Here is a 16,781-nt window from a genome sequence, read left to right as displayed (position 1 = left end):
AAGTCCATTATAAAATAAAAATTTCTTTTTCTTTCTTCTCTCTCTTATTTTCCAGTTGTGGAGAGTGATGCCGCTGACATCGTCTTCCTCATTGACAGTTCTGATAGCGTCAAGCCAGACGGCTTGGCTCACATTCGCGATTTCATCAGCAGTATTGTTCGAAAGTTAAACATCGGGCCCAGTCGAGTGAGGATAGGGGTGGTTCAGTTCAGCAATGATGTATTCCCAGAGTTTTATCTGAAAAGCCATAAAACCCAATCGGCAGTTCTCGATGCCCTCCGCCGTCTGAGGTTCAAAGGGGGATCTCCCCTGTACACGAGCAAAGCCCTGGACTTTGTGGCCAAGAATCTCTTTGTTAAATCTGCTGGAAGCAGAATCGAAGATGGGGTTCCGCAACATTTGGTGTTGGTCCTAGGAGGAAAGTCTCAGGATGATGTGACTAGGCCTTCCAGAGTTTTAGGATCAGCTGGCATTGTCAGAATAGGGGTTGGATCCAGGAATGCAAATAGGTCTGAACTGCAGGCAATCACCAATGATCAAAAATATGTGTTCACTGTGAGAGACTTCAGGGATCTTTCCCTGTTGGAGTCAAGAATTATAAATTCATTTGGACCATCACAAGCAACGCCTCCACCTCACCCTCCTCATCCAACTCCTCTACCTGGTAAATATTTAATGTGCTAGGAATATTGAGATGTGAAAAATTCCAACAGTGTTCAAGATGGTTTAGAATACTACATACTACGTACTTTATATTTCTTCTCTTCATTCAATTGTATTGAGTGCTTACTGTGTGCAGAGCACTCTATTAAACGCTTGGGAGAGTACGCTGTAACAATAAACTGACACATTCCCTGTCCACAAAGAGTTTACAATCTAGAGGGGGATTACAACTTTAGACTCCTCTGAAATTCAGTTCCTTCAAATCATCACTCCAATCTACTATGGAGAACAAAATGCTGGGCATTGTCAGAAAGGACAAAGACAAAACAGAAAAGAAATTTTTGCCATAATATAAAACCTCAGGGAAAACTATGAGTAGGTTCCATCCCTACACCAGAGGAAGGCCAAATGAATCCTCTAGACTGTAAAGCTCACTGTGGGCAGGGAATGTGTCTGCTAATACTCTTGTATCGTACTCTCCCCAGGGCTTGAAACAGTACTCTGCACTTAGTAAGCGCTCAATAAATACTACTGATTACAGAATCAGAAAGATGTAGAGAAAGACAACCGAAGTCTTCAGGAGCAAATTCCTTTGATCATAGACTGAAAAAAATCATATTCTTTAGTTTGGAAAGACAAAATATGACATGGAAAACTATTAACATTTACACAACCATTAAAGGCGTGGATAGGGAGAACATGGAGTCCGTTTCATATTGATAAAGAGCAATGTAGTCAATGACATCCATTAAGTGCTTACAATTTAGTTTAACTGTGCTACACCCTAGGGAGAAACAGGGCATTACAAAGATACAAATAGGAAGGTTATGAAACTAAATGAATCAGAAAGGGAAAGAGCATAAAATTGAACAACCTGAACCATTTCCACAGCAAACCAATGTCTTGATTATATATTGTACAGTCCTCAGATGTATTACTACTCCAGGCAAACCAGTCTTGAGTAAAAAACTGTCACAACCATTCCACGCCAGCAATCTAGCTATTTTACAATCAAATAGAGAAGCTAAGGGGAGGGGTATCATTGTTTGCCTGGCAAACTAAATCAGCATTTGTTGAGGGTTGATGATTTGCAAAGAATAATCACTGATATCGCTTTAAATAATTTCAGATAAAAAGAAAGCTGACATCGTGTTTCTGCTAGATGGCTCTATCAATTTCAAAAGAGATCACTTCCAGGAAGTTCTTAATTTCGTTTCTGGAATAGTGGACACCGTGTATGAAGATGGAGATTCCATTCAGGTAGGCCTAGTCCAATACAACTCGGACCCGACAGATGAATTCTTCCTGAAGGACTTTACCAACAAAGAACAGATAATGGATGCCATCAGTAAAGTTGTCTATAAAGGTGGAAGACATGCAAACACTAAGGTAGCCATTGAACACCTCACACGGCACCATTTTGTTCCTGATGCTGGTAGCCGGCTGGACCAGAGGGTTCCTCAGATAGCTTTCATCATCACCGGAGGGAAATCGATAGAAGATGCCCAAGAAGCGTCTATGGCATTGTCAGGGAAACGGGTCAAAGTGTTTGCTGTGGGTGTGAAGGACATTGACAGCACAGAAGTGTCAGGGATTGCCTCCAACAGCGCCACGGCTTTCCGGGTCTCGACGGTCCAAGAGCTGTCAGAGCTGAGCGAGCAAGTTTTGGAAACTTTGCATGATGCGATGAATGAAGCACTTTGCCCGGGTGTGCCTGATGTTTCAAGAGGTAATTACATTCGCATGTTTTTAGCACAGTCATGCAAAAAGGCATTTTTTCATTATCAAGCTACCCTAGGCTAAGGGGAGAGCACAGGACTTCCCAGAAATGTCTCCTCTATCTGCTCTGAAGACAGTTTTCAATTTGGGCTCTCTCTTAGGGGCCAATGAAGAGCTCAAATCTCTTCATCTGCGAGGGAATTTCACCAGACAGTTGTGGAGTCCATAGGAGTCCTTGAAATAATAATAATAATAATAATGATACTAATAATATTAATGGTAATTGTTAAATGCTTCCTGTGTGCCAGGCACTGTTCTAAGCTCTGGGGAAAATACAAGATAATTGGGTTGGGTGCAGTCCCAATTCCACATGGGGCTCACAGTCTGAATCCCCATTTTACAGATGAGGGAATGGAGGCACAGAGAAATTAAATGACTTGCCCAAGTTCACACAGCAGACAAGTAGCAGATCTGGGATCTGAGGAGTGAGACTTGTGGTTCCCGATGCAAAATGTCACCAGAAGTGCTAAGATGACTGAGGGGATGTTATGACAGGGAATATGGGGGAAGCAGATTTTTAAAAGACTTTTGAAGGAGTTGAGAGAGATGTCAGTCAATCAAACAATCATATTGATAGAGAACTTTCTGTGTGCAGAGCACTGCACAAAACACTTGGGAGAGTGCAATCTAACAGAGTCAGTAGACACATTCTCTGTCCACAAGGAGTTTACAGGCTAGATGGGGGAGACAGGAATTAACATAAATAAATACATTACAGTTTTGTATGTAAATTCTCTGGGCTGAGAGGGTGAATAAAGGGTACAAATCCAAGTGCGAGGGTGACAGAGAAGGGAGTGGGAGAAGAGGAAATGAAGGCTTAATCAGGGAAGGTTTCTTGGAGGAGATATGATTTTAATAATGCTGTGAAGTTGGGGAGACTTAGCATCTGTCAGATACGAAGGGGTAGGGAATTCTAGGTCAGGGGCAGGATGTGGGGGAGGGGTCAGAAGTGAAATAGCCAAGATGGAGGTAGAGGGCTTAGGTTAGCATTAGAGGAGCAAAATAATAATAATAATAATAATGTTGGTATTTGTTAAGTGCTTACTATGTGCAGAGCACTGTTCTAAGTGCTGGGGTAGATACAGGGTAATCAGGTTGTCCCACATGAGGCTCACAGTTAATCCCCATTTTACAGATGAGGTTATTGAGGGACAGAGAAGTGAAGTGACTTGCCCACAGTCACACAGCTGACAAGTGGCAGAGCAGACATTCGAACCCATTACCTCTGACTCTCAAGCCCGGGCTCTTTCCACTGAACCATGCTGCTTCTCAATCAAAATGTATGGGGTGGGTTATAGTTGGAAAGATAGTTGGTGAAACTAAATGGAGTTGGTATTCTAGTACTAGTGGTGATAGTAGTAGTAGAGGTAATAGTATAGTGCAGAGCACTATATTTAGTGCTGGAGGAAAACACACATGAAAGAATTAGACCTAGTCCCTATCCCTCAGATGGCTCACCATCTAAGGCCCAGAGAAGAGCATGATCAAATGGGTGAAAGGGAAGAGCAGGGAGGTTTGCTTTGGAGTGAAGAGCATTAGCTGGGATGTAGAGGAAAAGAGAGCAGGGAGGTAAAAAAAGAGCCAGTTGGCCACATCCAACAAAAAGTATTAAGCCATATGAAAACACATGAGTCCATATGACAGTGAAAGATCAAATCTTTCCTGTTGATTAAAATGTCTCCCTGGGACCACAAAGTTGATACCTATTTTGTCCATCTTTGACCCAGTCAATTAAGCCATTAGCAAATTTTCTTTGAAAACATTATGTCAGTTGATAGTCAAATCCAAAATACCCAAAGAAATCATAGCTTTCAAATTTATTATAAGAGCTATTATGACATGGAAATGATTTGGGTCCCCTTTCAAAATTTAATCCTTTCCAATTCTTCTGCCCTTAAATGATTTTAAAAGGGGAAATCTAAACCAGCCTCCACCTACTATTAAAAATGAATTACAAGTCTAGCTTTGAACGCAAATATTTACATTCACCTCCTGATTATCTACATGAATGGAGGAGAACACTGGTACAAAGTATCATAATATTTAATACAGAGTATGGTGACACAGGATGAACAGGGGCCTAGTCCTTTTCTAGGAAATAGAATTCTGAGATTATCCAAGTTGAGGACCGAAAGAAATGCAGTGAGAAAGAAGACTGGGGAAAGTCATGCTCCAAGCTAGTGCGAGTTGTACAAAAACTGTCATGGTTAATTTAACTGAGCAGACAAGAGTTAATTGGATGCTAAAATTACAACCAGTCTTGATATCAAGCTACCAAGCAAATGTGTTAGAAAATTGTAGCCTCATTTTTAAATATGAGTAATGCCATATTCGCATTCATGTCTAAATTGTACTGCCCAATGGTCATTTTTTTCTTGAGGAGGATTTGTGAAGATGCAATATTCATTATTTTCTAAGTCTTCACAGCATGTAAGTAGAGAGTATCTTTATATTTTGATTTCTTTTTAACTCTGATTTCTTTTTAAATGACAAATAAGTGTTCAGAGTAGGCTACAGAAGCTGAAAAACAGTTCTCTTTCTTTAGCCTATTTCACTATGCATGTGCGATGCTCTGTCTTTTCTCCTTTCCAGCTTGCAATCTGGATGTTATACTGGGATTCGATGGTTCAGCTGGACAGGGAGTACTGGAATCCAGAGTGAAGAACATTCTAGATAGAATCACTCAAATGCAGAAAATCAGTTGCACTTCCAACCAGGAGCCCACAGTCAGAGTATCTATCATGGCAAACAGCGCCTCTGGACCTGTCGAAGCTTTTGACTTTTCAGAGTACCAGCCTGAGCTATTTGAGAAATTTCAGCTCCTGCTTGGTCAGCGTCCATACATTCTGACAGCTGATACTCTAAAAGCCTATCAAGATAAATTCAGGAAATCTCCAGCAGATAGTGTAAAGGTAAGCAGCAGTTCTATGTCATTTGAGATATGAGGAGTGCATGTGGAGGGCAGTTATTAGAATTCCAAAATTTCACATATGTAATTCTTATAAAAAAACTTTTCCTATTTGATTAATTCATTAATCAACTATACCTGAAAAATAGAGTTTTTCTCAGCTTGCTTCATAAAGGTCCATAAAGAAGGCAATGCCCAATTTTAGATTTTCTGGCTCCTTGTATTTATTTTTAACAAATAAACATATTTCATTAACTTAATATGTATCTGCTCTGTACCTAGTGATCTTTGGACATAGCCTTTATTTGGAAGAAATCTTTGTTCATTTCAGCAGACATGATTGGTAGTTAGGTAATGAACAAGTCCAATAATTCCACCTCAGTGTATGGGAATAATTTGGGTTACTTAAACACAATATTTTTCCATATTTTCATTTTAAGTGTATTTTGATCTCCAAAAGCCCGAATCAAATGGCTAGTTACAGCCTTTGTTTTTGAATATGCAATGACGCTTCAGACCTAGTTTATGATTTTTGTGAGGCCTAATTGATTATTTTCTTCTAAGGTGGTTATCCATTTCACTGATGGCACTGATGAAAACTTTGCTAGATTAGAAGCTGCATCTGCTGCACTGCAACAATCAGGTAGGGGAATAGACATTCTAATTATAGAAGTGTGTAATTCAATGGACAAAGGATTTTTCAGACTCTCCTACTGACCTCACCTCTTTTTTGGTGGGTCTATTAATTATGGGCAAGGAGTGAGCTCCACGTTTTTGACAGCTCTGTAGCATTTGTATGCAGCAAGGATGGATCTGTTATGAATCTTCATTTTCATTGATCATGAGCACTTACCAGAGTAATAAGCTAAACTGGCAACCAATCTGAACTGTTTATAAAGTAGGATTCTTTTTTATATACAGAGTCCTAGAATTCCAGTTTATAGATTAGACTTCTACAATTATTAGAATGCCATTGATCCTTTAAAATCAATTTCCTCACTGCACATGTACAGAATCTTGCTCTTGCTCCAGTGGAAAGAATAAGGAAAGTGGAAAGTGTTATGGGAATAAGGAGATTTGGGTTTCAGTTCCAGTTTTGCCCAGAGCTGGTAGGTGCAGGTGAAGACCACACATACACTTTGTAAAGTGTTGTTCTCTTGCCTGCCAAATCACCAATTTTATTCTGGACCCCTGCAGGAACACGATTGCTAATAATAATAATAATATTTGTTAAGCTTTTGCTGTGTGCCAAACACTGTACTAAGTGCTGGGGTAAATACAAGATAATCATGTCCCACTAGGTGCTCAAAGTCCAAGTAGGAGGGAGAACAGGTATTAATTTCCATTTTGCGGATGAGGGAACTGAAGGACAAATAAGTGACTTGCCTGAGATTCACTCATTCATTCAATTACATTTATTGAGTACTTACTGTGTGCAGAGGATTGTACTAAGTGCTTGGGAGAGTATCACACAGCAGGTTAATGGTGAAGCCAGGATTAGAAGCCAGGTCCTCAGACACCCAAGCCCATGCTCCTTCCACTAGGCCATGCTGATTCCCTAGTCAGAAATTGAGGAATGAGAGACTGTTCAAGCCTCTAATACTAGAACCAATTTGTCTGTGTAGATTCTTGATCCTGAAATCACAGGACTGGGACTCATCCATAGTTCCTGCCCAGAGAGTCCATTCTCATGGTTGTCAGGGTATCAGGAATTAGCAATACATAAAATTCTGTCTCTCTCTGTCTCTCTCACTTATGTGTCAATGCTCACAGATCTGCTTGAAAATTTTCTCACCAGGTGTAAATGCGCTGATCTTCGTTAACCTTGAACATCGGGACACAAATTTTGATAATGTGATGGAGCTGGAGTTTGGACGTGGTTTCACATACAACAGGCCTCTCAAACTGAGTCTGGTGGATTTAGATTATGAATTGGCTGAGCAACTTGTAAGTTTTTTAAATCGTATTTGTTAAGGGCTTATTATGTTTCAGGCGCTGTACTAAGCACTGGGGTAGATGCAAGTTAATTAGGATGGACACAGTCCCTGTCCCACATAGGGCTCACAGTCTTAATCCTCACTGAGGTAACTAAAGCACAGAGAAGTTAAGCGACTTGCCCCAGGTCACACAACAGGTTGTATCAGAATTAGAACCCAGATCCCTGACTCCCAGACTGTGGTTTTTCCACTAGGCCGAACTGCTTCTCACTAGGCCACACTGCTTCTCAAGTCTCTAATATTTTAGAACATTGTCAAAAAGATTCAATCAATGATTTTTGTCCCCATTTTTTTATTAGTGATAAAGCTTTGTTAATACTTCTGTTGATTATAGCATCAGTTCTATCTCTTTGCATTTAATCAGTCAATCAATCAGTAGTATTTACTGAGCACTATGTGCAAAATCAAATGAAGGACTTACTAGAATCAATGTTCCCCCCTGACTTTTTTCTTCCCTTTGGACTGGAAGCCAGGAAATGTGGAGGAACTTGCTTGGAAGGTGAGGGAAAGGCCTGGAGGCCAGGAGTATCAAGCCAAATCCCTTTACACTCAGCTGCCACTAGAGTAAGTCAGTCAGTCAATCATATGTATTGACCACTTACTGTGTGCAGGGCACTTACTGAGCACTTGGAAGAGTGTAATATAAAAATATACGAGACACATTCCCTGCCCACAATGAGTTTACAAACTTTCCTGTGTGGCTAGGCAGCTTCTGACTGGGAGGGGACATTACAGTGGAAATGTTAATGGGATCCTCAGTCTCATTCCTTTATCAGTGAAGACACATTCATTTTAAAATAAGTAATCAATTCTGTTCTATTTATTCTACTGTAACTCCTTTAAAAGCCAGAGATCCTTGGGAGTAGCTATAAGTGTTGCAAAATATTTCCAAGTTCTATGAAACAATCATGCAGTTTATTTTTCTCTGTCTCTTTTTGTCTCCCTTCCACCCCACCTTGTGTCTCCTTGGCACCCCTTCTTCTGGTTATCTTTTAAGGTTCTTTTTTTCCATTCTTTTCTTTTCCATAATCTGATATCTGTTCCTCCTGTTGTTTCCAACTCTTTTTCTATTTTTCCCTCTCTTTCATCTCTAATCTCTTAATCTAATCTAATTAATCTAATCCTAATCTAATCTCCCTCCTTTTCTCTCCATACATCTTTGCTCTTTCGGCTGTCTCTCCCTGGCTTTCTTGTCTTTCCCTTCCAGCTTTCTCCTTCCCATCTCCTTCACCTCCTTCCTCCCCTAGGTTCCCTTTTGCTCCTGCCCCTCCAACAGCCTTTCATTCATTCAGTCGGATTTCAATCGTATTTATGATTCATTCATTCAGTAGTATTTATTGAGCGCTTACTATGTGCAAAGCACTGTACCTTAGTTGGAATGAACACTTACTGTGTGCCTAGCACTGTACTAGAAGCTTGGGAAAGTACAATACAATAATAAACAGACACATTCCCTGCTCACAACAAACTTACAGTCTCGAGGAAGGAGACAGACATCAATGCAAATAAATTATAGATACATACATAAGTGTCGTGGGGCTGGAAGGCGGGGGTGAATATAGGGAGCAAGTCAGGACAATGTAGAAGGAAGTTGAAGAAAAGGAAAAGAGGGCTTATAGTCAGGGAAGGCCTCTTGGAGGATATATGCCTTGAATAAGGCTTTGAAGGGGAGTGAAGTAATTGTCTGTCAGATATGAAGAGGGAGGGGGTACCAGGCCAGAGGCAGAATGTAGGCAAGAGGTCACTGTTGATCTCTGCCACTGCCTAAGTGAAATCCCACTCTCCAATATCACTTTAGTTTCTCCCTGCTATCCTACAATGATAAATTGCTTCCTGGGAAATCTATCCACATTTTTCAGATGCAGCAGTTATCTTCCTTGATTCCAAGGTGCATTGAGTACAAGGAGCAAAGGATTTGAGAGTGTGCTATTTTTTTTTTGCCAGGCTATACATGCTAATTTCTTTACGTTTCTCCTCATGTTAGTCTACCATCCTCTTTTATAACTTTGTCTCGAAATAGCCTTTGGATTAGACTGTAAACTCGTCAAACGGCAGGGACTGTCTCTATCTGTTGCCAACTTGTTCATCCCAAGCGCTTAGTACAGTGCTCTGCACATAGTAAGCGCTCAATAAATACTATTGAATGAATGATATGCCCAATTCATTGTTACAATCTCTGTGGGTTTTGGGGCTTTTTTTGCATAAGTCATCAGATGGTGAAAATCTCTAGCAGATGCTAAATCAGTGTCATTAGTCAAGCAGAGGAGAGAAAACCCTTAGACTAGGAAAAAAAAATAAGCAGAGGGAAGAGGTTTTAATAATAGTAATAATAATGGTATTTGTTAAGCACTTACTATGTGCCAAGCACTGTTCTAAGCCCTGGGGGAGATACAAGGTTATCAGCTTGTCCCAGGTGGGGCTCTCAGTCTTAATCCCCATTTTACAGATGAGGTAACTGAGGCACAGATAAATTAATTGGCTTGCCTAAAATCACACAGCTGACAAGTGGTAGAGCTGGGATTAGAACCAGGACCTCTGACTCTCCAGCCTGTTCTCTTTCCACTAAACCAGGTTGCCTCTCTACAATAATGGTATTTGTTAAGCACTTATTATGTGCCAAGCATTGTTCTAAGTGCTGAGGTAGATACAGGGTAATCAGATTGTCCCACGTGGGGCCCACAGTCTTAATATCCATTTTAAGGATGAGGTAACTGAGGCACAGATAAGTGAAGTGTCTTGCCCAAAGATACACAGCAGACAAGTGGCAGAGAAGAACTGTTCTGCCCTTGACATAACCAACTTACAACTTGAACTTTTCCATCTTGGGTTCTTCTTTTTCAATGGGGGAAAAAATGAGGGATAAATACCTTTAGATTAGTTTTGCTTTGAACCTACAATGTGGAATTCCCCCTGAAAGTGCTATGCTTTCACTGAAACATATTTGTTTTTATTTATGGGTGCTCCTTTAAGTTTTCATTTGTTGAAGTCTGCTCCTTTGTTCATTTTATTGCTTCTAGGACAGCATTGCAGAGAGAGCTTGCTGTGGAGTGCCATGTAAATGTTCGGGTCAGAGGGGAGACCGAGGCGTTCTTGGAAATATTGGCCAGAAGGTAGTATTGCTTTTACCAGGTCCATAAACTTGAAAGGAAAAATTAAGGAAAATGATAGCCACCAGAGAGAAGAGGCAATCACTGTTTTCAGGTGTACAGAGCTCTCTTCTTCCCTGGAGCTCAAAGACTTGAACTCATTCATCCTCACAGCAGGCCTATGAGGTAGAAATGAGATGATAGAATGTTATATCTATTGTTCCACTGCTAGAAATTCATAGAAGTGGGATTTTCCATCTTGCTCTTCAAAGTCCTGTGCCTGTGCCAGTGATCTTTCCTTTAGCATGCTTGAATGAGACCATCACTTCAGGTAGAAAAGACTTACATTTTCAGTGTGATTTGAACTGGGGAAGAGTAAGGTAAAAACATTGTCATCAAAATATAACATGGTGATGAGTTGAATATCTTTGCATCTCCTATTTTCCTTGTGAGTTGAAATTAGGCATTGAAGCAGAAAGTAGAGGGAAGTACACTGGCCAGAGCCTTTTCCTCCCTAATTCCAATTTCTAGGTAGTGGAGGAGAGTGATATTTTGATTTCACATTCCAAACACCGTCAGAGCCAAGATAATGCCTATTCACAAGAGAAATATGTTGCTCCTTATTTGATGATTGGAAACACTGGCTCTTCTCCCACCATAATCAAATCTTAACTTTGGATATCATAATTCAAATTCATCCCTGGAAATAATTTAACTAGGGAGAACTGTGAAAAGAACAATAATTCAAGTATGCTCAAATGATCTGGCTTATTTTAGGGTGTCCCTGGTGAAGGTGGATACCGAGGCTATCCTGGAGATGAAGGAGGACCGGTAAGTCATCTTTATCACTAATCTCAGTGAGGGGCATTGTACTGTGGGCGGAATAATGAAACCTAGTGAAAGAAAAGAGGCATAAGAGTGGTTGGAAACAACAGGGTGGAGAGAAGAGTAAGTCAAAATCTTAGGCTGCTAGCAATTCTTTTTTGTGCGGGTTAAGTATTTTTCTAAAAGCCATTTATTTTTGTGAGCCTTCTAGCCTCATTCTAAGAATATCATATTATGTTCAATTTAAAACAGGTTTCCTTTGCTGAGAAACACATTTCTTCTTAACCCTCTTTTGTTAAACCTCAGCTATAATTTTTAGATGACTACATCACTGTTACCTAAGTATGGCACATCAAAATGAGTCCAAGATTTTGGATTTCTAGGTACAATTTTGAACTCAGAAGAATTCAGAGAGAAATAAACATAATGTACCTGGGTTTAGACACTTCAAGGGCAGAGGGGAAGGGGGCTTATTGTTTATGTTACAACCCAAGGAGTTCCATGGTGGGGGCTGTCAGAGGGCTGAAGTTATTCAAGGGGGAGGTGGAAAGCTATGTCTAACATGTACTCTGGAATGGAAACAAAGTAAATTTTTAGGAGACAGTTTTGACATACCACAATGATCCACACTCAATTGACACACTTCTCTTTCATTCCAACAGGGTGAGCGTGGGCCTCCTGGTTTGAATGGCACTCAAGGCTTCCAAGGATGTCCTGGACATAGAGGAACAAAGGTATGGTCACTCTCTGTTTGTTGATGGGGCAGAGTAAGGGGATATGTCAAGACTATAGAAAAAGGATATCTCTAGTATCTAGAGAAGGAAAATATTTCCCACTAAATTAATGATTTAAGGGATTTTAGCAATAGGTATGGATTTGGTGAACATAAAACTGTCCACTTGGGAGAGACCAGAAGGAGGATTATAATGCTAGGCAAGTTAACTAAATCGAAGTACAATACAATCTTGAAATTTGGAGATAGGAGGAGTAAGATGGAGAATTTTCAAATCAATATGTTTCTTCTGGGGTCAAAGTGGGTATAAAAACTGGACCAATCAAATGCTTCACTCAGTTGACTTATCATGAAAATAAAATTATCTGTATATGTGAATATATACACTATATTCCTACAGTAATTTGGAATTAGGTGTAGAAAGGAAACTCATTATTTTCTCTTCAATTTAGGGTTCACGTGGATTCCCAGGAGATAAGGTATCCACTTTAATATCCTCCTGCATTTTTCCTTAAAATGAATGTGTTTGAAGTACTCAGCTAAATACCATATCTTATTTTTTTACAGGGTGAATTGGGAGAAATAGGCCTGGATGGAATTGATGGAGAAGATGTAAGATATTTAAACTGAGATAATTAAATTTTTTTTGACTTGTTGCATATTTTGGTTTAGAAATTCTGATTAGTTTCATTCATAACTTTAAAGAACTGTAATTCTAACAAGGATTACTCGATTTGTTTTGCAGGGGGATAAAGGATTGCCAGGCTCTTCTGGAGAAACAGGAAGTGCTGGCAGAAGGGTAGGTATATTATCTTCACTCTGGTCTCAAAGGACAGTTAAATACGTAAGGAAATCAATTAAAATGTGAAATAATTGTTCTTCAGAGAGACATTTGGAGGTGAAATGATTTTTATTACATATAGAGAACGTTGCTTAGCAAACTAACAATATTTTTATATATTTTATGAATCAAAGAAGATGACATTGAGGTAAAGGGGTGACAATTTTCAGGAGTCATTTGTATTTATATTTTAGGGTGACAAAGGAGCAAAAGGAGAAAGGGGAGAACGAGGAGATGTTGGAATTAGAGGAGATCCGGTAAGTTGGCTTCCTATTTAAACAGGGATTTATTGAAAGAAATATGCAGGCTATCCTTCTGACCACCCCAGTCAGGTAAGGGACTGTAAGCTCTCTAGGCTTGTTGTGGGTAGAGAACATGTCTACCAGTTGTTATATTGTACTCTCCCAAGGGCTTAGTCCAGTGCTCTATATACAGTAAGCACTCAATAAATAAAGTAGATTGATTGAAAGATCTGTTACTAATGGCCACCAGGGAAGAAGATTCTGCAACACACCCTAGAAGCCCATCCCACTATTGAACTGGTTTTTCTGTCAGGAAATTTATCCTCCTCTCTAATCTAAATCTCTTCTACTTCTGTCATAATACCATTTTCCTCTAGTCTTGACTTTGAGAAAGAAAGAGGGTATCTGAGCTTCACATTTCTTATACTAGTGCTATGTTGCATTTCATATTCGAAACTCAAGCGTTTCATATTCCAAACTCATAGAGTTGCCTTGGGTAATGATAATTCTTGCAGAATACTGTGGCGCTATGCTACCTTAAAGTACAGCTCTCCCAGATGGGTCATTCTACTATAATGAAAATCCTGGCTGAACTGAAGAAAAAATAGCTATTGACTTGGCTAATTCTGCATTTAAAATGCCTGCTTCTCATGGTGCCCATTTTTTTCCAGGGTGATTCAGGATTGGATAGTAGGCAGAGAGGACCCAAAGGACAAAAGGGTGAAATCGGTCCAATGGTAAAGTATTCTACATATATCACTGTGCTGATGACCAAAGATGTATTTGTTTTAAAATAAAATATAAAAAAGTAAAATTTTCCTTACTTTGCCCTTATTGAAAGGTTTTCCCACAGAGTGATATATGCTCAGTGGCTGATTCTAGGACACGTTACAAATTACCAGCAAGTCACCCACCCTAAAAAAAAAATTAATTGTTAGTTCTCACAAATTGTGATCCTCTCATCCTGAAGATTATTTCTTTGTCAGTATATTTATCCCTAGGGAGTAGCGTGGCTTAGTGGATAGAGCATGGGCCTGGGCATCAGCAGGACCTGGGTTCTAATCCCGGCTCCACCACATGTCTGCTGTGTGACCTTAGGCAAGTCACTTAACTTCTCTGGGCCTCAGTTACTTCAACTGTAAAATGGGGAGTAAGAGTATGAACCCCACTTGGGACAGGGACTTTGTGCAACCTTATATACTTACCCCAGTGCTTAGAATGGTGCTTGGCACAAAGTAAGCATTTAACAAGTACCATAATTAATTATTATTATTATTGCAGAAGTTAGGCCATTTTGGGAATGTGTACTCTAAGGGTCTTATCCAAAATGTCCACATTGAGAAGCAGGGACAGTTCCTATTTCTGTTTTTGTAAAAGTATGCCCAGATTTTAGCTCAAAAGTCAGATTGCACTGTTACTGCAGTAGTATATGAGTTCACTTGTTGATTTAGCTTGCTTGTTCTGTACTTTCTTACCCCTTATTCATTGGTGAGAGAATATTATATCAGTCTTTCCTTGTGCTAGGGACTTCCTGGAAATGATGGGGCACCGGGCAGTCCTGGAGGCAATGGAAAGGAGGCAAGTATCTTTTAATATCTTGTGAGGTGGTGACTGGCATTTGGCCTTTTAGTGGCTTTAGAAGGGCAATCAGGAACTGAAGTATGGTGGAGCAGATTTAATGACAGCTGGCTCCTGGGACCTGGTGGACCAGGAAAAGAAGCTGGGGAAGGGAGGAAGAACTTTGGCTACCAGCAGTATGGAGGACTGGGTCAGTGTGGGTGGAGGTAAGACAGGCCACCTGGGCATATGTGAGAAGTATACCAGCCTTTTCCAAAGACCTGTCAGGGCTCTGGAGAAGACAAAGCCTAGAGCAATAGTAGTGATGGATGTATTCCAGTCCCCAGCACCAAGGACTGAAAATGCATTTGAAGGCAGAATCACCAGTGAGGATCTAAACTGTTGGTGAAAATTATGCCATGCAAGATCAAGGAGAACACAACTTTGCCCTCAAACAAATGGCATCCCATGTGTATTAACTTTCACTTTATAACCCTCAAATAACTTACTGGTTGAAAAACTATGTTTGCAAGGTGCCTAACACAGTGTCATTTATTTAAAATGATATTATCTGGAGAAGTAATGAACACAGAACAGGAGCATTCTTGGTACTTGTTACAGTGTGGTATGAAAGAATGTGATTCATGATTCTAACCTTAGATGGTTTCCTTGTAAATGGGTGAAAACTGTGATAGGGCTTCATCTTTATTTTTAATTGAAGGTCATTTTTCATTATTATTAGCATTATTATGTAATTATTATCATTATATTTGTTACATGCTTGCTATGTATCAAGCATTGTTCTAAGCACTGGGAGAAGATGCAAAATCAAGAGATTTTGGCAAGTCTTCATGAACCTAAGCAAGATATGGCTTGGGGGTTTTCTATTGGTCAAGAGATTCTCTCTCCATGATACAGTCAGATCACTGTCATTACTGCAGTGATAAGGAGTTGATAACATCTTTCCTCTAAAGATGAGAAACATAAAGAATTGGATGAAAAAGAGTGTTGAGCTCACACTAATCTGTATAGCTTCATTAAGTTTCTCCAAAAGATAAGTGGTTTGTCTCACTGTTAGCTCCCAAGAATAGCCTACTACACAATAGGGCAAATGGTAGGAGGTGGCTTTTCCCTAATGCTTTACTGAGTTCATTAAGCAATGGATATTTTTTTCTGCTTTTCCGCATGCATATATGTGAAAAGAGAAGCAGCGTGGCTCAGTGGAAAGAGCACGGGCTTTGGAGTCAGGGCTCATGAGTTCGAATCCCAGCTCTGCCACTTGTCGGCTGTGTGACTGTGGGCGAGTCACTTAACTTCTCTGTGCCTCAGTTCCCTCATCTGTAAAATGGGGATTAAGACTGTGAGCCCCACGTGGGACAACCTGATTCCTCTATGTCTACCCCAGCGCTTAGAACAGTGCTCGGCACATAGTAAGCGCTTAACAAATACCAACATTATTAATGTCTCTTTCCAAAATTTATAGGCATTGTATGATCTGCCTCTAGTATCAGAATAAAGGTCTTGCAAGGTCATTTCTGATGTGTGGTTAGATTCATATAAACTAGGGGGCCTGGCAATAGGGTCTAATTTGGCCAACATATGAAGCAAACCCTCTTATGTTTAGCAGATTTAAATATGCAAATGTGCATTTTTGTATTTTCCTTGACTTAATAGGTAATACAGTTGGCTAGCGCATTTTGGAAAACTAGGAAATCCAGATTAAACATATAAAGCATTTCTGTTCTCATTGGCCTACTTCATGTTCTTTTACGCCAGTGAGAAAACTAGAAAAAAAGGAGTTTTAAAACACTCTTTCAAAATTCTTCATTTCTGAAATGAAATAAAATAACCAACAACCCTGAAGAATTTATTGTTTTACTTGGAAAGTAAGACACTTCCAGCAACTTTTCTTGACAACTGAGGGCCCATCTTCCAAAGTCTACACTCACCACCTAGAATCAAGTATTTACCAAGAGTTAAAGACCAAAGAAGCAGTAAATCTCAGGCCAGATTTCAATGTAATTTGTTCTTGTAATGGTTTGTTTTGGTTTCTCCATTCAGGGAGGCTTTGGCCGAAGAGGAACTGTTGGAGTTAAAGTACGTATTCGGCGTATTCGGCATCTTGTTTCCTCATTCACCACAGGAGAAAA

At 39.9% G+C, this 16,781-nt stretch overlaps 1 protein-coding gene across 9 annotated transcripts in view; it reads left to right on the top strand.

The window, feature by feature from the left end:
• The window catches only part of COL6A3 (collagen type VI alpha 3 chain), a 117,239-nt gene that overhangs the window by 64,541 nt on the left and 35,917 nt on the right, over window positions 1–16,781 (top strand). For all 9 annotated transcript variants that reach the window (XM_029069575.2, XM_029069572.2, XM_029069571.2 and 6 more), the window contains 15 exons: window positions 56–664; window positions 1,793–2,392; window positions 5,035–5,354; window positions 5,915–5,993; window positions 7,149–7,297; window positions 10,365–10,457; window positions 11,211–11,264; window positions 11,921–11,992; window positions 12,444–12,470; window positions 12,559–12,603; window positions 12,737–12,790; window positions 13,027–13,089; window positions 13,746–13,811; window positions 14,599–14,652; window positions 16,693–16,728. In XM_029069575.2, coding sequence (XP_028925408.1) covers window positions 56–664; window positions 1,793–2,392; window positions 5,035–5,354; window positions 5,915–5,993; window positions 7,149–7,297; window positions 10,365–10,457; window positions 11,211–11,264; window positions 11,921–11,992; window positions 12,444–12,470; window positions 12,559–12,603; window positions 12,737–12,790; window positions 13,027–13,089; window positions 13,746–13,811; window positions 14,599–14,652; window positions 16,693–16,728 — 2,321 coding nt within the window. The remainder of the gene's footprint in view (window positions 1–55; window positions 665–1,792; window positions 2,393–5,034; window positions 5,355–5,914; window positions 5,994–7,148; window positions 7,298–10,364; window positions 10,458–11,210; window positions 11,265–11,920; window positions 11,993–12,443; window positions 12,471–12,558; window positions 12,604–12,736; window positions 12,791–13,026; window positions 13,090–13,745; window positions 13,812–14,598; window positions 14,653–16,692; window positions 16,729–16,781) is intronic.

The sequence above is a fragment of the Ornithorhynchus anatinus genome, chromosome 7 (genome assembly GCF_004115215.2).
Source record: "Ornithorhynchus anatinus isolate Pmale09 chromosome 7, mOrnAna1.pri.v4, whole genome shotgun sequence".
In the NCBI taxonomy this organism is placed as follows: Eukaryota; Metazoa; Chordata; class Mammalia; order Monotremata; family Ornithorhynchidae; genus Ornithorhynchus; species Ornithorhynchus anatinus.
The sequence above is the reverse complement of the archived record's forward strand: the minus strand, read 5'-3'. Positions and strand labels throughout refer to the sequence as shown.